The 20,667-nt window shown below is 43.5% G+C and overlaps 1 protein-coding gene across 1 annotated transcript in view; it reads left to right on the forward strand.

Annotated features, from left to right (window-relative positions):
• The window catches only part of CSF2RB (colony stimulating factor 2 receptor subunit beta), a 94,255-nt gene extending 80,681 nt beyond the window's left edge, over nt 1-13,574 (forward strand). The window contains exons 11-14 of the mRNA XM_069231350.1: nt 933-1,023; nt 5,718-5,787; nt 8,020-8,123; nt 9,210-13,574. Coding sequence (XP_069087451.1) covers nt 933-1,023; nt 5,718-5,787; nt 8,020-8,123; nt 9,210-10,257 — 1,313 coding nt within the window. The 3' untranslated portion in view covers nt 10,258-13,574. The remainder of the gene's footprint in view (nt 1-932; nt 1,024-5,717; nt 5,788-8,019; nt 8,124-9,209) is intronic.
• Nucleotides 13,575-20,667: the final 7,093 nt, after the last annotated feature.

A 20,667-nucleotide genomic window follows, 5' to 3' on the forward strand; every position in this document is an offset into this window, starting at 1 on the left:
GTGCTGTTAGTAAAGAAAAGCTCTCTCTGATATGTCTAATGGGTGCTTCCTGGGGTATGGGCAAAGAGGGCCACTGGTAAAGGGTAATTCACTGGCCTGTTGGTTAAAGTGCATGTCAGACACTAGCTTATCTACTTAACACATCTCTCTTCATTGGGGGGGGGCACAAATCTGTTGTATATTGGCGATGTGGTGTTATTTGGTGCTGGTGAAATGTCTCCTTGAATGCTGGAGGGAAGGATCATTGTGGTGTTGTTAAAAGAGCTCCTTTGCATGTTGCTGATGCCAGGAAGACCAACTGGAATACTTATGATAATAAGGGATGGATGTATTGAGGGGGTGCTTCAAGTGTTTGAGAGTGCACTGTAATCAGTGCCAGTAGAGTTATGCAGTAGGGGACGACCATATTATGCTGCAGGGTTGACTAAACTATGCAGCAAGAAAAGGAAAATTATGCAGTGTAATATTGCAGAATTTGTGTTAGTATCAATTTGGCATTTTTACACCCATTTAAACTTTCCTGGCAAAGGATTCACCTCAATAATACAACTTTAACATCTAGATACAGTAATAAGCAACAGACAGGTGACCTGTCAACCTCTGCGAAGTTCCCTCCACCTTGCGGCAACACATGTTGCTGCAACACATGTTGCTGCACTTTTAATAACTTTTTATCCATTTGAGCTAGAAATAGTTTTTTTTTTTCTGAAATCTACAGATTATGCATCAGATCATGGATTTTGTGGCAAATGTGAAAAATCCATAAATACACGGAAAATGCCTTGGCTGCACAATTCCAGTGACCCTGACTGTAATGCAATGAGGATAAATGGGGGTCAAAGAAAGCTCCAAAGGGAGCTGGTGATGGCTATTCTGGGGCTGGCTGTATCTCATGTTGCACACTGTCTAATTCACACCTCATTTCTCTTCAGTCTGGGATCCACAGATCCTGTATGTGCTGCTGCTTGTGGGGGTTATCGTTATGTTGGCTGCAGCTGTTCCTTGCTACAATTACCTGAAGAGGTGAGATTGGTACATTCATACACTATCTATTGCAGACCTGTCAGCTTCAGTCTCTCATCCCAGGCAATCTCCCATCTTCTCCACCCCTCCTCTGTATACTCCCTGCAAGCTCCTTTGATTTGTGTTTCACCTCTAATACTTACTATTGTAGCCCCCCTCGACCAGTGCAGAACGTAAACTCACAGGGGGACACCTGACATCACTTTGCTTTCAGCCACAACTCTTACCCTTGAAATTCTGCAGGTTCTTTGACCCTTCAGTCTGACCCCTGACATCATTCAGCTCCCCCCCTATCAAATCAATGACAAGCAGCAGCTCTCACCTGTCAGCTAAAGCATTGGCTTCGCTCAGAAGTTCTCACCTTCCATCTGACCTCACACTGTTCCCATCGCAGTCTGACCACGGATCCTACTGACCTTCTTTGACCTTCCTTCTGACATCGCGCTACTCCTCTCACCTGTCAGTCTCACCAGTGACCTCACCAGTGACCTCACCAGCAACACTCACCTGTCAGGGTGGGCTAAGATCTTACTCAGCTGCTTTCACCTGCTGTTCTTTCCTCTGACTTCATTACTTATTCTCACCTCATTGCCTGGCTCCACTCAGCTACTCTCGCTTTTCAGATTGACCTTTGACCTCACTCAGCTACTTTCACTTGTCATTATGACCTCTAGCTATTCTCACGTCTCATGTTGACCTTCATCTCCTACTCGCATCTGTCATCGTGTTTCCCCAACTCCACTCAGCTGCTCCAACCTGTCAGGCTTACGTCACGCTGCTGACCTCAACAGCTGCTCTTACCTGCCAGGCCCTGTAGGACATGACTCAGGTGATCTAACTTGTCATTCTGACCTTTGCCCTTACTCAGCTTCTCTAATCTTTCATCCTCCTCTCGCTCTACTACTTTCACCAGTCATTCAAATCTCTGACCTCACACAGCTGCTCGACTATTAGTAAAAAGCAAGATTTTACTCTGCTCTCATCTATAATTCCGACCTTTGAATTCAGCTCCTCTCACTAGTCAGGCTGAGCCCAACTCCGCTCTGCTGCTCTCATCTGTCAGGCTGAGACTAGTCTTCTCTTTGAGCCAGATGTCTTAAAGAACCGTTTTGCTATTCTCAAATTGCGAAAAATAGCGATTCACAATTAGAGAATTGCAAAATGGGATGCACTATTGTCTGGTGGCGAGAAATAGTGATTTGCTAATTAATATAAGTGGTAAATAGCACCTACCAATTTTTGCTTATCTATTTTTTCGCAAATTGCAACTGGGAGTCGCAAATTGCACCCGTGATTGCAAATTGTGACTGCATTGTGCAAAACCTGAGAATGTGCTTCCTGCGTCATCGCAAGGACCCACACCACAAGAAGTATTGCCCACTAGAAGCCAGGATAGCAGCCATAGTGTGGAGGACAGAACTGCTGCACAACACCAGTGAGCTAAGGTGTGCTAGGAGTAATGGAATATTGTGCAGGAATGTCCAGTCAACAGCCACAGAAGGAGACACCTGCAAGCAAGCGCAAACTGAAGTTCTCTGAGAAAGAACTAGAGATACTGACAGAGGAGTGCTGCAACTACCATGGGCAACTGTTCAGATGTGCATCCCAGACCGTGCCTGAAACCCATAAACGCAAAAGAAAATCTGGAAGGACATGAAGGTAAAAATCAATACTGTTGGTGTTGCACAGTGCTCAGTCAACAAAATACGTAAGAGGTGATACGACTTCCAGTCTCTCACCAAAAAACATGTGGCCAACTGCCTTAGTGAGTCCCTTGCAACAGGAGGTGGTCCATCAACCGTACCCCCCTCAACGGCACTGGAGGCAACCCTGGACCATGAGGCAGCCATGGGATTTGGCAGCTTTGACAAGTCAGCAGCTTCATCATCGCAAGCTAAGTGTTACCCTGTGTCACTGAATGGTAGATACATGTGAACCTAGAACTGAGACAGGCAGATTAACATGGCACCATTCCACAGCAACAGTAGCCCTCATGGTGCATCATGGAACTTGTAATAAAACTCAAATGGTATCCCCCAACAACAGAATTAATAGCGTGTCCTTTCCTCTAATAAATGCATGTGATGAGGAAATAGAGTCTCCAAGTGGTGAGGTAGACAAACAGTTCCCAATGGATTAGAAAGGAGCAGTATTTGTGGATAGTGAATTCACGACACCTCATGCCCACTCCATTGGTGCCCCAGTCTCACCACAGCCACCTTCATGTGATGAAGTGGAGCCCGCCCAGCCGCACAACACCATCCAGCCATGAGCTGACATTCCCCAAAACCAGCATTTTGCAGTGTGTGCCCGTAGGTGTCCTGAAAGACCTCATGTGCATGCACCTTCTGGCTCAAAGCTCAGTGCAGGACAGGAAGCAATGTTTCATGATCTTGAGTCATCCATGCTTCAGATTCAGCGCCTGCAGCACAAAGAAATAAAAGGGGTGAACCGAAAATTGCATAACATGCAGCATGCTGTGTCCATGGCATTCAATACAATGGCCACTCAAATGTACAGGCTGATTTATGTAATTGAGTAATTATGCACACAGTTAGCAGAAGACAGCACCCACAGGAGGCACAAAGGGAGGAGCAATGATGTGTGCATGGCTGCCTTATCTAGCCCCATTGGATGGCTAGCACATGTGACCTCAGCTTTATCCAGGTGCTCTGTGAAACAGCAGGCACAAATGGGGCAGTTCAGTGGAAATGTGGAAAGGGCCGTGGCCACATTACCACTGTTGTGGAGGCCATACGGAGAGCGTAACTTGAAGATGGGGGTGTTGCATGCCTGCCGGACAGTGAGGACAGGCCAGGTGTCAGCTGCCTCTCTGCCACTGTAGTCCGAGTGCTGTGATGCAGTTCCACCCGTACTCCTGTACCTCTACATGATGTAGCTAAACATAATAGAGGCACACAGTAGAAAAAATTAGGGTTATGGATCCTGGAAGGTAATCTTTTTGTTAATGTCAGGTTGGTGATGTAACCAACCAACATTTTGAGGGATGCTGCATACGTTGAGGTGCTAAATTGTTCATTTCAATACATTTACTGATACCTGACAAAGTTTGGTTCACATGCATCATTCAAACTATTGCGCAAGCATTTTCATTCAACATGTTGATAGACCATAACTGACCTGAAAAGTAATGTGTGGCAATGTGGTTCCTGCGCCGCCTCCCCTCGCTGCTCTACTCTCCTCTGTTGGCAGCTGAACTGGGCATGCTGGTTGTTCATCTTCTGACTCCAAATCAGACACAGCAATTTGTAGGCTTCAGAGCCAGGCAATGTTGTGTAGGATGGCACAGGTTGCTACCATCTTACAGGCAATCTGTGGCGCATATTGCAGGGCACTTTTGTGGAGGCAGCGGAACCTGGATTTCAGCAGCCAAAATGTGCGCTCTATCACAGTTCTCGTTCAGCAATGTGCTGTGTTTTATCGCCTCTCATTCTGCCTGGTGGCCGAGAGGTAGGGTGTGAGGATCCATGGGCGTAACTATTCACAAAAACTCACTATTAGGAAATCGCAAACCACTTTTTTAGTACATCTGGATTGGAGTCAGTAAAGTATGAATGTTTTGTGACCGGATTCCAGTCACAAAACATTCATACATACAAGTGCGATTCGGTATTAAGAAGGGACGCTCTAAACACACATCTTCCTAATCCCGAATCGCAAATGCAAACTGCAATTCAGTAACAAGTTAGCAAGTCACTTTTTGCCTTTGGTACATAGCAAATAGTATTTTTAGAGCCACACATGGCCCATTGGGCTGCTTGCGACTGGAAAACGCTTCGTACATCTAGCCCTCCATGAAGGAAGTAGTAACCATCAGAAAGGGGAAGGGGTCATTACAGGATCCCTTCCCCTTTGTGAATGGGGCTCCAACATTTTTCAAGAGCAGGCAGTGATCCCACAGACCACTGCCTGCTCTGAAAAAATGAAACGTTGTATTTGTATTTTTGTAATGCAGCACCTTTTCCTTTAAGGAAAAAGGACTTCATTATAAAATAAAATTACTTTATTTAAAAAGCAATCACAGACATGGTGGTCTGTTGACCCCAGTAGGTCACCATCCCTGTGATGAATATTAATTAGGCAGGTCCCTTGCGGCCCATTTGGGAACCGCAAACAGTGCCTTAGACACTGTAGCACATCGTAGTTTGTGATTTCCTAACAGCGATTCCCACAAATTCACTACTGGGAAATCGCAAACCACTTTTTTAGTAAATCTGATCCCAAGACCCTTCATCTTTTATAACTTGTCATTCTGATCTCTGACCTCACTCTGCTGCCCTCACTAGCAGCCATCATAACACTTGACCTCTCAATGCCGCTCTAGGCTGCCAATATGAGCCATTACTTCATACAGCTCCCAGCGCCTGCCAGCCTGGTCTCACTCAAGCGCTCTCTTTTGCCAGTCTGATCGCTGACCTCACTCTGTTGCTCTCACCTGTCATTGTGACCTCTGACTTTACTATACTGCTTACACCTCTCACCCCGACCTTACTCCACTCTTTGTATCTATCAATGTGACTTATGACCTCACTGTTAGTCAGTTCTCTGACCTCACTTTGCCTCATTCTCAGGTTGGTATGTTTCTAAAACTTACTTTTGTGCTTGTGTCCGTCAGCCTTGACAGTCCCCTCTTTGTCATAACCCCTGACCTCTTTCTTCTCTGTCACTCATAGGTCGAGGCGCAGATGGGAAGATGAGATTCCGAATCCTAGCAAAAGCAAATTGCTGGCCAGCTTCCTTCAGGTAATGAACGCGGTGCCAGAGTTCTGAAAGCATTCCTAGCCCTGACCAGGCAGATATGTAGGTTAATGTACCCGTTGCAGAGATCTTTATGCCCTGCAAATCACAGTTTTGAATCCTAGCATAGTGTATCATAACTTTCATTCTTTTGTGGCTGATAAAAGGAGTACAGATTACTTTTGTACTGGTGCCATCTGTTATTTGGGTGTTAAAGTTTAAGTATGAGTTTTAGGGTAATGGCTAGGATAGCTTTTAACATTAAGGGTTAGGTCTAGGGCCTAGCTGGAGTATTAGCAAATGGGGTACCTTCAGGATTATTTAAAAAGGCTGGAGATAAGGGTTAACGAAAGGACTAGATTAGGTTTGAGGATTAAGCAGGGATCTGTTAGACGGCTGTGAGTAGTCGAAGATTTGGCATAGGATTTGGGTTAATGTAAGGTTGAATGGCTAGGACTAAGTTTAAGCAGAGATTTAAAATTAATGATAGAGTTGGAGGATATGATTAATGTAAAGTTTTAAAGTTGGACATAGGGTTAAGGAATATAATAAGGTTTGAAGATTAGGGAGATGATTAGGGTTTAGGATTTGACAAATGTTTTTAAGACATGGGGGGTCATTCTGACCCTGGCGGCCGGTGGCCGCCAGGGCCACCGACCACGGGAGCACCGCCAACAGGCTGGCGGTGCTCCCCCGAGCATTCTGACCGCGGCGGTTCAGCCGCGGTCAGAAGCGGAAAGTCGGCGGCCTCCCGCCAACTTTCCGCTGCTCGGGGGAATCCTCCATGGCGGCGGAGCGCGCGCCGCCGCCATGGGGATTCAGACACCCCCTACCGCCATCCTGTTCATGGCGGGAAACCCGCCATGAACAGGATCGCGGTAGGGGGTGCCGCGGGGCCCCGCAAAGTATTTCAGTGTCTGCCTTGCAGACACTGAAATACGCGACGGGTGCAACTGCACCCGTCGCACCCCTGCAACTACGCCGGCTCAATTCTGAGCCGGCGTCCTCGTTGCAGGGGCATTTCCTCTGGGCCGGCGGGCGCTCTTTTGGAGAGCGCCCGCCGGCCCAGAGGAAATGTCTGAATGGCCGCCGCGGTCTTCTGACCGCGGTGCGGTCATTTGGCGGCGGTACCTTGGCGGACGGCCTCCGCCGTCCGCCAAGGTCAGAATCAGGGCCATGGTTTGAATAAGTTTAAACATTCAAGGTTACAGTTAGTTCAGAGGGTTAAGAATTGGACTCGTTTCATGGTTATATAGTGATTTGATTTCTCATACAACAAATAACAAGACTACGGTAGATGTGCAGGTTAGATTTGGTGATTAGTCTTAAGAGTAGCATAATGGAAAGGGCAGGTTTGTGTTACAGCTTTATGGTGAGACTTGAAGGTTGGAGAATGGTTAGGTTTGAAGATTTTGGGTAGCTGTTAGAGTCAGAACACCATTTTAAATGTAGGGACAGGGTTAGTGTTAGACTACGGTTTCAAAGTTAGGGATAATGTTTGCCTTCAGGGTAAAAGTAAAGTTTTACATCAGTATAGTGTTGGTGATTAGAGACAGGTTATGTTTTAGATTAAGGATTTAGAATTAGGAATTAGGTTAGGTGATCAAGTTAAAGTATGGTTTGATAAATAGGGCTACATACAGTAAAGATTTGAAGTACAGGTACGTTGCCTGTTAGGGTTCACCTAGAGTATTGAGGGTGGAATATAGTTAACAGACAAGATTAAAGTAATGTTTAATGGCTGGGATAAGGTTTTAAAACAAAGATAGGATTCATTGAAAGGTTTGGTTTAAGATTAACAGCTATGGATAGGTTTAAAATGAGGATTTAAAGCAGGGACAGGTTTGGAGGTTAAGACTAAAGTAAAGCTTTAAAGTTAAGCATAGCATTAAGGTTTAGATTGCAGTTTGAGAGGGGAGATTAGGGATTACTGATTCATTCTGGTTTTTAAATTATGATGGACTTTAAACTGCGGGTTAGGTTTCCAGATAAAGGAGAGGTTTATTGTAAACTTTAATAGAGAGGTTTGAGGATAGCATTAAGGCCAGGTTAGAGGGTTTGTGTGAAGGTTAGGGAAATGGCTGCAGTGAGAGTTGGTTTGGAATATAACTTCTCATGTCACCTCAATTAATGACTGTGCCCCTTCATCTTAAATACTAACAATTATCCACATACTATCAACAATCTCACTGGGCAAACCTGCCTAAATAGCAGCCTGTGCTGTGTGTTTATTTTCAGAAGGGGTCTCTAGCTCTCCAGTCAACCATCAGAAGCCCAGGGGGGGGCCAGCAATACCTTCCAGAAACTGAGGACCGCACCAGCTGCTCGCTTGTGACTGAAGGGTGAGGATATCTATGGAAAAGAGAGGATCACTTGATTAATGTAAAGACAGGATGGGCTGTGTTGTAGTATGGCTGATATGAGGAGACAATGGTGTGTGACCTGCTGCTCTAAGCAGTGGTACTGTGTGTCTGGCTGCAACAAGGACAACGGTGTGGCTGCTATGAAATCTGGTGATTGTGGACCTGATTACCCATATAAAAAACAACAAGGTGACAGAAGGAATACTTACATTAATCTCAACCACTGGCAATCGCTTGAGCTGTAATCCGAACTATACTTTTTTTGCCCAATGTACAATTCAAGACAAATAGCTGCATAAAGCAAATCGGTCTTGGTCCTGTTCCAATAGGCAACGTTCAGTGTGAATTGCCAGGCAGAGTTCCATCCAGTTGGGAACACAAGTAACACCAGGCTCGTTTTGACCTAATGAGGTCTTATCAGTGATGTGTAGCTTTAGTCCTATGGCATAGCAAGCATGGGAGCCACATCTGCTCATATTCTCCACACGCAGGGTGATCATTGCAAAGCCATATGATGTTGAAAAAAATGCTTACATTAATGTCAGCCACTGGTGAGCTCCCAGGCTCCATTTCACACCATCATTTTATTACCATTGTGCCATTCCAGACAAGTGCAAATCAGTCCTCCTTGCCAGTTCGAGGCTGACTGTTGCTGTTGAAGCAGGATCAAAGCTGACTGGCACATGGCTGTTCTAATCTGAGGTCGCAACATGAGCAAAATACGACTGATTTTGACATGAGATTGAGTAATTGCCAGTGGCTGAGGATCAATGATTATTTACATATGGCTGGGTCACATCTGAGGTAGCACTGTTGACAAAAATGATGGATTGGAAAGTGGCCCAAGTAATTGCCAGTGGCTGAGATTAATTCAAGTGTTCCATCCATCACTTTTCTGTGTTATTTATTGTAGGCCCTTTTAGATGTTGGACTGTATTAAATGGTTTGAATTGTAAGACTGTGGTAAACAAAGCTTATTGTTCGGCTGATGTGAACCCTGTAGCTGTTGTAAATCAGTGTTGTTGTGAGACTGCTTGCAGAGCATTAATTCCTTTCTGAATGCAGGTTCTGTAAAGATGTCAAGGTGATGGCATCATCTTCAGTAAATGCGGAGACACCACGTCCTGCCACCCTGGATCTTCAGAGATCATCCAAAGCTGTGTCTGACCAAGGCCTCCTCCCCGGTCCGATTTCGGGTCACAGCAGTGGGTACCAGCCATTTCCAATGGTGGTGGGAAATTACAAGGGCCCACAACCAGGCACTATCCAATATGAAGGCAGTGTCTCTTCTGACTTTAATGGCCCATATTTACTATTCCCACGCTCTTCATGCCACTCTGAGAACCTTGATGCTGAGCACCTGGCTGGAAAGGAGGAATACATTGGTCTCCCTCCCAACTGGGGCACTAAAATGCTTGCAGCACCAGGAAGCTCAAATGCCTCTTTTGCCCAATCTGGCTATCTCCTGTGCCCACCCGAAGCCATGTTTGATTCTGCTGAGTCGAAAACCCAAAATAGAGAGTGCTGGAGGCATCAGCTCCAAACCGAGGCAGATACCTACCAAAAAAATCCACTCCTGGACAACTTGGCAACCTTTACAAATCAGAAACCACCACCTGGAGTGGAAGAGGCACTGTCAACTCTTGGCCCTGTTGACTATGTCATGGCTCCACCAAGTCTGTTGCTGAAGGCCACTAACTTTCCAACCACATTGGGCTTGAGCAGTCAGCAAGGCAAGCCATTTGTGGATCCAGACTGCTCTCAGGTGCACAAGCCAGCAATCACCATACCCAACAGTACAACTCTCTTACCAGCTCCACCTCCCGAATTCAACAAAGACACCAGCGAGTCACCCAAGGACAGGCTGTTCTTATTCAGCCCAGGTGAAGCAACTCCCATCATCTTGCATCAAATTGGTGACTACTGTTTCTTGCCTAGTTCCAGAGTCCCGGAGAACAACGTGGTAGGTGAAAAAGTCCCACCAGCAGCAGACCCTCCGAAGTTGTGTCTGTTCATGGCACCTGAGGACAGCCAGGTCAGAGTGCCCCAGCCTCACATCGAAGCCACAGAGATGTTCAAATTGGTAAAAAATGATTACGTGGCTGTTTCATAGGATTGGCCCGCGCAGACAATGATGCATGAATATTCAAACCAAAGCTTTTGAGAGAAACTAGCAGTGTGATGGGATGAGGAAGGTCGATGATTATATCACCAACTTCGATGTAAAATGATGCACGGTGGTGGGTCTGATCTAATTGATTAATCAATTGGGACAATGCTTGAGGGGGCATGGCAAGGATTTTGCAGGCACCATAAATTCTCTTTAGGTTTCATTTTATGTTCTTCTAAAAAAATGTGTTTTCTATACCACCTTGTACAGCACTTCCCCCTTCCTCTGCTTCATATATGCCTCCTTTATTAATCCTCAAATTGTGCAGCTTGTTTGGAGAGCCACTCATTGTTTGTGACCACCCAAAAGGAAACACTTATTTAACTTCTGTATTGGTACCTCTACTCAGAAGCTTCTCTTCAAAGGCACAAATAGTTAGGTGGACGGCCGCTGTTGGTTTTGATGGCCATTCAGCAAACAACTTTTTTTCTAGAATGGGGGTTTGCGTCTGAAAAACAAGAAGTCCTTTCCCAGGGTGTGAAAGTCATTATTGCTTTTTCTGTCCCTCAACACCAGATTTTTGGGTGTGACAGACAGAAAAAAAAACATCAAAAAAATCACTAATCTGCCTTCAATATAGCATGTGTTGTGATGACACAACTCAGTGGGCACCCTCCTCAGTCAGGCTGTCGAGGTAAGCTTTCCATCAACCGAGTCAAACTCCAAACTCTAAATCTAGTTCTCCCTCACCAAATTAATTTAGCAATTGAGAGGGGCAATGAGACTACCAATGCAGGAAATGGGAAACATTTATCCATGAACCCAAACATTGGGAGAGAGGGGGCACAGATGTGGGCAGACTCAGGAGAGCCGATATGTAGTCCATAAAATACATGACCAGCCTGTAAATGTACTTTTTATTTTCACAAACTTGCACCAAAGAAATTGACAAGGAGAAATATGATGGTAAAGCTATTCAGACTTCCTTTATTGCTCATAAACACACCATTCGGTGTCTGTCATGAAAGCATGAAACACTTTACCAACAGCGCTAACCCTTTTTCTGATCAACCCTTATCTTTATAATATTCTTGCACAATCTTATGCCAAGACTGCCATTAAAACCCAGGTATGGAGGCTTCAAATGCAGAATTAGTACATTTGAAATTAGTTAATAAATGGACGATCCAATCATAGAAAAGTGCTTTCCAATATTTGAGATGATGAGTTTTTAAAGGAGTAACAACGTCAGCACTGGAGGCCGAACAACTTCAGGCTGGTACCAGGGGCACTGTTGAAAAGGGGTGGACACAGAAGCAGATCACGCAGCAACACTGGACGAAGGGTTGTGATAGCAGATCACAGAGTGCACCAAAAATAGAGGGACCGAGAAAGCAGGATCTCAGGTTTTGTGTAGCTAAGAGAGTCAGGCCCACTAGACCAGAACTCAGCTCTCCAAGTAGCCTTGAAACAGAAGGGTATTTGCAGATAGAGGTGGGAATGGTGCCCTCTGTCTGGTTAAACCTGGAGGAAGGACAACAGGGTGGCAATGTCACAGTGACCCCAAGCCAGAGATAAAACAGATTTACCTCATATATTTTGGTATATTTAAGGAATCTGCACCAGGATGCATTTTGAAATTTACACAACAATATATATTGAAATATGCACTGGCATGTACAATGAAATGTGTAGTGAGATATGGATGTCTCTTCCAAAATATAACTACTATAAATATGTAAGCATATATTTAAATCTGTGTAACAGTATGACTCCCCAAAGGCCTCTGACCCCACACGTCCAGCCTATAATGCTCAATATTGGTTTTAACTTGCATGTGGAGCAGCTAGGCGATTTTGGTGATGCATATGGTGTCGGCATCAATCAGACACCCAAATATATCATCAGGTGTCTTTTGAGATGCACGGGTTTCATCTGAAGGGCTGGCTTTGGGTGAGTGAGGCCTGCATGTAAGAGCCATATTGGAAATTCAACCCCTACAAAACCGAGTACTTACTCATCTGCCCTGAGAGGTCTGGTCCTGTTTCCAGTTCTCAGTTGCCCGATCATCCAAGCAATTGGAATTTTAATACCCCGTTAAATTCTGCACAGTCGTTAGAATTTCTGCTTATTATTATTAGTTTTTGCCACCATCCAAGAGTTTAAGGGAAGGCCGGCTGGTGTACCAAAGAGATATTGTGGAAATGGTAAAGGAGTAAGGGTATTATTAACATCATGGCCAAGTCTGCTGTGCCCAATATCAACAACTGAGTTTCCCTATCACAGTAGGGAGCTACACAGAGCCCCAAGTGCCTGGGTGACACCCTCAGCGAAAAGATCAGTAAAGAGATGTGCCTCACAGACAACTCATCATAGGACACTTTTTGAAGGAAACAAGGTTTAGCCATGGTGGTAAGGAAGTCCTCAGTGCAGAACATACCAGAAAGTGGACAGGGCTTTGTCATTCATAAAAGGAACAAGTACTACGTGCCCCGGCTGACCCGGAGATGGGATATTGAGGCTTTCGGCTAAATAGGAAATTATAATCACAGCAGCTCCTGGCAAACGATTCTAAATTAGTCTAATAGGTATTGCTTTTTTGTGATGGATTCAACCACTTCTCGCGCTGGATAGTTTTAATTCTGTAGTGCAATCTCTAAAACTCTCTTGTTTGGTTGCCCTGGGATACTTAAATGTGCCCTGTTGCCCTCCAAAATCCATTCTGTTGAACGGAGTTCTTCAAGTGTGAAAAAAACTGGATCATTTGAGACTTAGGCATGAATCTTCCCATTAGTTGTCCACTTAAGTTGGGGTACCTGACTCCTTAAACACCATACTTAAGCAGACAGGTTACCTGGCCTCTAAATTGGTGCTATCTCTAGGATTATATACCATCCAGCGGCAAGGAATCCTTATGTCCAAAGATTCCCATAGTGGGAAAAAGCTAAACGTTAAACCATGTTTTCAGCAGCTCCGCCGCCCACGTTTTCGCCAATGTCTTTGTTTATCTCCCTCTGTTATATACGAGAAAAGAGCATACAACATACATATCAAAACAAGCTTTTGGGAAATTGTTATACTGGCTACATTACTTGTAACGTTTGATGGGTCCAAGGAATGCAGAGCAACTATGGAAATCTTTGCGACAATAATGAGATGAAACCTAAAAATTATTTTTACTGTTTATTTGTGCACTTCTGTAGGTAACTGTAGTTCACCAGTGTTGTTTTTGTGTTAAATTAGTTTAGAGTGCACTATGAGCCTTTTGGCAAGGTCCATGCTTAATTCACATTTTTAAATAAAGAAAACCTTTACACTTAAGTTACAAAAAAAGAACCGTTGTCCTGATTTTTTAGTGTTTAATGTATAAATGAGATCTCATGACAATACAAAAGAAATACTGTAAATATTCAAGCGTTGACAGGTCCTGTATGTGTAGTCATACAAAGTATTATTTTAATTAATTTCACAGTGATACCTCTGAAACAAGGGAGTAGTCAGAAAATTAAACTACTCCCCACTTGAACTGTCTCTAATCGCACAGAGCACGCTAAACAATCCTTTAACCCATCCATCTACTCACCCTTCTCCACCTGACCATTCACCATTACATTTGTCGAAGCTTTAACTCTCCATCCAACCAATCCCCCACCCACCATTCTATCCATCCATTCATTCCCTCCATCCTACCTTTCAGCTTTTTTCTTCTTTCCTTTAATGTCGCTTTCGTTCCTGTCACTCTTCCTCCCTCCTCACGTTCTTGGCCGTTTCTATCCTCCCAACTTTTTTCTATCATCTTTACTTTTTCTACCTTTCCCTCTCATGTTCATTTTTTCTGCTTGTTCCTCTCTCTCTGCTTCCCCCCATTTCACTTATTTTCAGGCATTGCCTAAGACAGCGTGCATGCGTTGTCCCTTGCAAGAAATATTCTGTACAAGGGGCTTAGAGTTCGCCCACTGCCTACTATTCATTAGCTTAATTATCACCGCTCATGTTGTGGTTAAGGTACTATTTTCTTCTTCTCCTGTGGTCCTTGTTGCTCCTTTCTCTCTCCCTCCCTTGTCCATGTTGTTTCTTCCATTGGCTTATAGGTAGGCAAATGCTATTGGCTATGCCAATGATTGTTCTTTCTTTCCTTCACTGTGAATGCCATACCCAAGGCCTCGTCCCCTCTCTCATGTATTCCCTAACGGTAATATGTATGAGCATTTTGGTGCAGACCAGACAGAAGAAAGCCATAAATAACGAATTCATCAGGACAGCGGGCCCAGTGGCAGCTTCTGTGTAAGCTGCTAAAGTGGGTGTTTTCCTACATTACTGCCCCAGTAGACCTGCTGAACTTCCAACATCTCATGCAGTACTACCGGTATCCGGTTTGATTTCACTCCAGTTCTTTCTTCTGCCACATCTTTCTTCATCCCGCTCATTTCTGATTAATTGCTTCGCACACAGGAACTCCGCCTTCAAAGCAATATCAGTATTCCCTCAACTTTGTTAATGCCACACATCTCACATGCCGGCCACCCACATTATGCTAGTCCCCAAGCCTGTGTTACTTTTGCTATGTGGCGTTTGGTACATTTTCCCATTTTTAGGTCTGACCTGACAGCAGCTGCCTGCCTATGTGGTGTTAACAATGTACACTGGGAAAGCTTTGGGTTAGGCCCAACTATTGGCTTATATGGGTGAGCCCACTTTCCCCATTGCTTTAAGATGGCATCAATAACATCTTGAATTAGCCCAGAGGAAAATATATCTCTGATCTCATGCGACCGGGTGTTTGGTGTATCATTGCATCTCATAGGAATTAGTTCCACTTCAATGCACGAGGGACTATTTTACAACAGAAAAGTACAATAATCACACTCAGTTAAATTCAACTTTATTGCATACAAAACCAACCCTTTTGTGTTATTTTTATTTTTTCCACTAGACACAATGGTTCTTTTCATAGTGTCAGTCAGTCAGTCAGTCAAAGATCTTTATTCGGCCATTGCCATAAAAGTACAGATAAAATCACATAGTCAAGTGAGCAGGCAACAGAATAAAGAACAAATTAAAACACAGCTCAAAAGATCATATCATACATGGATTACAAAAAAGAGGACAAAATAGTCAAATCTAAATTCCTCTTTCACAGATATTCCAATAATTCTTATCAAAACGTTTACTAGTATCATAAAATATAATACCAAAAATTTTAAATACCCTAAAATATAATAGAAATCCTTACTCCATATAGAATAAGACTATCCTAAACCACATATGAAGTATAACATTTTAAACAAAACAGATTTAAAAAAATAGCATAAATAGATTAATAAATTACAAAATATTAATACCGGTTCCTAATAGCAATAGATGATCTAATAAAGTTTAATACCTGAAAACAAATTTTGACGTTTGATCATTTCTGAAAATATATCAAGGCTTCCTTAAAATGGATCGGTCTTAATGTACGTAAAATAGGTAAGATAAATTGTTTTAGCATAAAGGGAACAAAAAAGAAAAAAGTGGGAAGTACTCTGCTTAGAACTTGCATCGCAGGGGCAAGGTGGTAAGTCTTTTTGCCAGATACACTGATTGGGAAAGGCCACCTGAAAATGAATCAAATTCAGTCTAAATAGAGTTAATAGAGAATATATTTTTGGACATGAAAACCAAGTCAAATAGGGTTCTATATGTGAGGCCATAACAATCTGAGTATAAGAATCTAAAGATTTCAGTTTCAAACAACTATGAAGTCTTATGTCTAAAGTATGCTCAGAGTGACATGATTTCAGCAGAGACCTTGCAGTTGTGGTTAGCAGTTGTGGTTCTTCAAACATATACCTAAGCTCCAGCTTGTCAAAGGATGATCGCAAATACAAGAGCCAGGGAATCCTGTTCGAATTGGCCAATTGTATGCACTCAGAAATATATTCCTGCACAAGACTTGCCGCTGGATCCGTCCAACATCTAATCCACAACAAAAGGGGGGCAATAGAGACTGTGTCCTCTAAAAAGCATTGGCCCACCTCCTCGTGGCTAATGATGTTTGCTATATACTTGGGTACCATCAGTAATCTGTGCATAAATTTATTCTCAATACATTGGAGAGTGGGTACTTTGATGTGGCCCCAGACACCAGCCCTGTATAGGGCTGCTGAGGCACACTTGGAATTATATAACATCATGATCTGAGAAGACGGTCCATGACCAAGTTTACGAGTAAAACGAAAAATCGCTTCAATGTTCCTTGCCATTTGTTGGGTCTTAAATTTAAGGTGAGTATTCCAAAGCATGGAAGAACTTATATGCATAACTAAGTAACAAAAACTCCTTACCTTAATAATGATATTGCCCCCCATAGTAAATTGTTTAGATTTTGTATTTCAGGGGCCACATGTCATAACAAATGTCTTAGAATAATTAACTTTCAGATCAAGGTCCAGCATGAAGTTCAAAAAGAGGTCCAACAGGCCTTGTAAACCATTTGCAGTGCGAGCAATAAGTACAGCATCGTCTGCATATAATAAAACTGGGAGCAATCTCTGACCCATCTTTGGTACATCTTTCCCGTTTTTTATCAAAAAGTCATAAAGCCCATTTATATATATCAGAAAAAGAAAAGGGACTAAAATACATCCCTGTCTTACTCCCCTCAATGAGGAAATGGGGACGGTTCTCTGTCTCGATGGGCCAAACTGAACTGAAACCTTTAAATCCATATGGAGACGCTTTATAAGTTCCAATAGGGTCTCATCTCACCCCAGGGTTTCCATGATTTGCCATAGCTTCTCCCTATTTACCAAGTCAAATGCGCTGGATAAATCAATAAAGGCCATATGAATTGACTCCCTTTTGGCAGTTACGTATTTACTAAGAATGAGATGCAAGTTTAATACTTGCTCAACTGTACCCAAACCGGGTCGAAAACCAAATTGAATTGGAGATAAAATCTGTGCCTTTAGCACCCAATCCTCCAGGCAAGATAAAATCACACTGCCCAGAATCTTGGCCGTAGAATCAATCAAAGATATTGGTCTGTAACAAGAAGGGTCTTGTCTATTGCCCTTTTTGAGTATAGGAATAATAATTGCCAGTTTCCAAGAAGAGGGTATATTACTTTTAACAGCGCTTCTTAGGACATTTGTAACTAGGGGACCCCAAAGTCATAGTGGTAAGAACCTTAGCCCTTTCGCTGCCAGGCCTTTTCCCCCTTATGTGCCAAGCCTTCTATGGCTATTTGGGGCAGTTCACGCTTAGGCCCTCATAGCCACCTAAACTATCCATGCCAAATTTGCGTCCTTTTTTTCCAACATTCTAGAGATACCAAAGGTACCCAGAGTTTGTGGGTTCCCTTGGAGGAGACCAAGAAATTGGACAAAATACAGCTAAAATGTTTTGTTTTTCAAAAAATGGGTAAAAAGGGCTGCAGAAGAAAGCACGTGTTTTTTTCCTTGAAAGTGGCATCATCAAAGGGTTTCTGGTGCTAAAATCATCATCTTCCCAGCTTTTATGAACAGGCTGATTTGAATAGGAAAACCACATATTTCAACACAATTTTGGCATTTTACTGGGACATGTCCCATTTTTACTATTTTTGTTGTGCTTTCAGCCTCCTTCCAGTTAGTGACCGAAATGGGTGTGAAACAAATGCTGGATCCTGGACAGCTAAACATTTCTGAAAAGTAGACACAATTCTGAATTCAGCAAGTGGTCATTTGTGTAGACATTGCAAGGTTTTCCTACAGAAAGTAACAGCTAAATTAAAAAAATATTGAAATTGAGGTGAAAAAAGAGCCATTTCTGTCCATGTTTTCTTCTATAACTTTTTCCAGCTTTGGCAGATTTTTTTAAATTAATATACGGTACATCTGATGGACCCTTCTGGTTGCGGGGATGTACAGGGATTGTAGGTTCATCAAGAACCCTAGGTACTCAGAGCCAGTAAATGAGCTGCTCCTTGCAATGGGTTTTCATTGTATACCGGCTATACAGCAATTCATTTGATGAAATACAAAGATTGGAAAATAGATATCACGGAAACCTTTGTATTTCCTAAATGGGCACAAGATAAGGTGTTGAGAAGCAGTGGTTATTTGCACATCTCTGAATTCCGGGATCCCCATACTACCATGTGAATTACAGGGCATTTCTCAAATAGACGTCTTTTTTACACACTGTCTTACTCTTGGAAGGAAAAAATGTATAGAAAGACAAGGGGCAATAACACTTGTTCAGCCATTCTGTGTTCCCCCAAGTCTCCTGGTAAAAATGGCACCTCACTTGTGTGGGCAGGCCTAGTTCCCGCAGCAGGAAACACAACATGGACACATCACATTTTTACATTGAAATCTGACATATTTTTTGTTAAGTGTCTAGCTGTGGATTTCAGCCTATAGCTCAACCAGCACTTAGGGAACCCTACCAAACCTCTACATTTTTTAAAACTAGACACCTAGGGAAATCCAGGATGGGGTGATTTGTGGGGCTCTCACCAGGTTCTGTTACCCAGAATCCTTTGCAAACCTCAAAATGTGCCAAAAAGCACATTCTCCTCGAATTTCAATGATAGAAAGTTCTGGAATCTGAGAGGAGCCACAAATTTCCTTCCACCCAGCACTCACCCAAGTCTCCAAATAAAAATGGTACCTCACTTGTCGGGGTAGGCCTAGTGCCCGCAACAGGAAATGCCCCAAAACACAACATGGACACATCACATTTTCCCAAAGAAAACTGATCTGTTTTCTGCAAAGTGCCTAGCTGTGGATTTTGGCCTCTAGCTCAGCCGGCACCTAGGGAAACCTAGCAAACCTATACATTTTTGAAAACTAGACACCCGGGGGAATTCAAAATGGGGTGACTTCTGGGACTTAGACAAGCTCTCATGGCCCAAATGTAAAACCAAAACCTAAAATAATCAAATGTCCTCTTGCTTGACATTGGGATAAATTATTTTAGCATGCAGGGGGAGAGCTGAAAGACTGTTACCCTCTTCAGTTGGGGTAGGGGCATAACCATGCCAATACTGGTTGGTAGCCACCACCCCAATATTTGTTTTGTAATTTCCTGGCACTTAGTATACTTTCTGTCCACACAGGAAGTGGATCTGGGGTAATTGCCCTATCTGCCCACCGGTGGGCAGAACAACTTTGTCCCCATTTATTTGGGGTGGGGGTATAGCCATACCCCCACCCTCTTTTAAAAAACAAAAAAAATCTTCCCTGGTGTCTGGTGGGCTTTCTGCCCCCCCCTTGGGGACAGATGGGCCTTACAAAAATAGGCCTATATACCCCCAAAGGGGTCAGAAATGGCCAACAGTAATGTGCCCCAACGGGGAGCAATCCTTGCCCAAGAGGCTGCCCCCCCCCCAAACAAAACACACACACACCAATCCCTGGTTCCTAAGTGGTTTCTGACCCCCTTGGGGCAGATGGGCCTAATAGGAATAGGCTGACATGGCCTAAAATAAATTTGCCCTCCAGGGGAACGAACCTTGTGTAATGGGTCGCTCCCCTTGTGTGAAATTGGAGCAAAAAAAAAATCCCTGGTGTCTAGTGGTTTCTGCAGAAATAGGCTAAAATAAATTTGCCCCCCATTGGAGCGACCCTTGCCTAAGGGGTCGCTCCCCTTGTGTGAAATTGGTGCAAAAAAAATCCCTGGTGTCTAGTGGTTTCTGCCCCCATTGGAAGCAGATTGGTCTAGGAAAATAGGCCGATCTGCCCTCAGCGTGGGCAGAAATGGCCTAAAATAAAATTGCCCCCAGGGGAGCGACCCTTGCCTAATGGGTCGCTGCCCACCAGTAAAAAAGAAAAGAAATAAAAGCAATCCCTGGCGTCTAGAGGTTTCTACCGCCCTTGGGGGCAGATGGGCCTAATTAATATAGGCTGATTTCCCCTCAAGGGCATAAAAAATGCTCCCCTTGAGGAGTGACCTCCATGGAAATAGGCCCACAGATCCCCTAATGCCTGCCCTGATGCAGACATTAAAAAAGGGGGGAAAACAAGCTTTGCATCATTTTTTGAACCCTCCTCCGTCCCGTGCACCATTTTGGCACTGGAGTATAAATATGGCGTTAAGGCCATAGAGTAATTTTTTTACATGGAAATACCTATCTTGCATCTCATTAAGGCAAGGTAAATTTCCACGGCCAAAAAATGACTTTAACTCCAAAAAGTTGGCGCTAGACAGGTCTAGCGCCAAAGTAGTTTTGCACCAAATTAGAGTAAAAAAAGTGACGCTAATTTGGTGCACACAGAGTATAAATATGCCCCTTACTTTGGAAAGTTGACACTGAACTGGTGTTCTGTTCAGTTGAAAAGTGGACGGGCAATAAAAAATGCCTTTAAATATTGTTCTTATGTCACATTTGCTCTGTGTTCACAGACAGAGGTCAAAAGTCAATTTTTCTTACAATTAATTTTCCTT

The sequence above is a fragment of the Pleurodeles waltl genome, chromosome 4_2 (genome assembly GCF_031143425.1).
Source record: "Pleurodeles waltl isolate 20211129_DDA chromosome 4_2, aPleWal1.hap1.20221129, whole genome shotgun sequence".
Lineage (NCBI taxonomy): Eukaryota > Metazoa > Chordata > Amphibia > Caudata > Salamandridae > Pleurodeles > Pleurodeles waltl.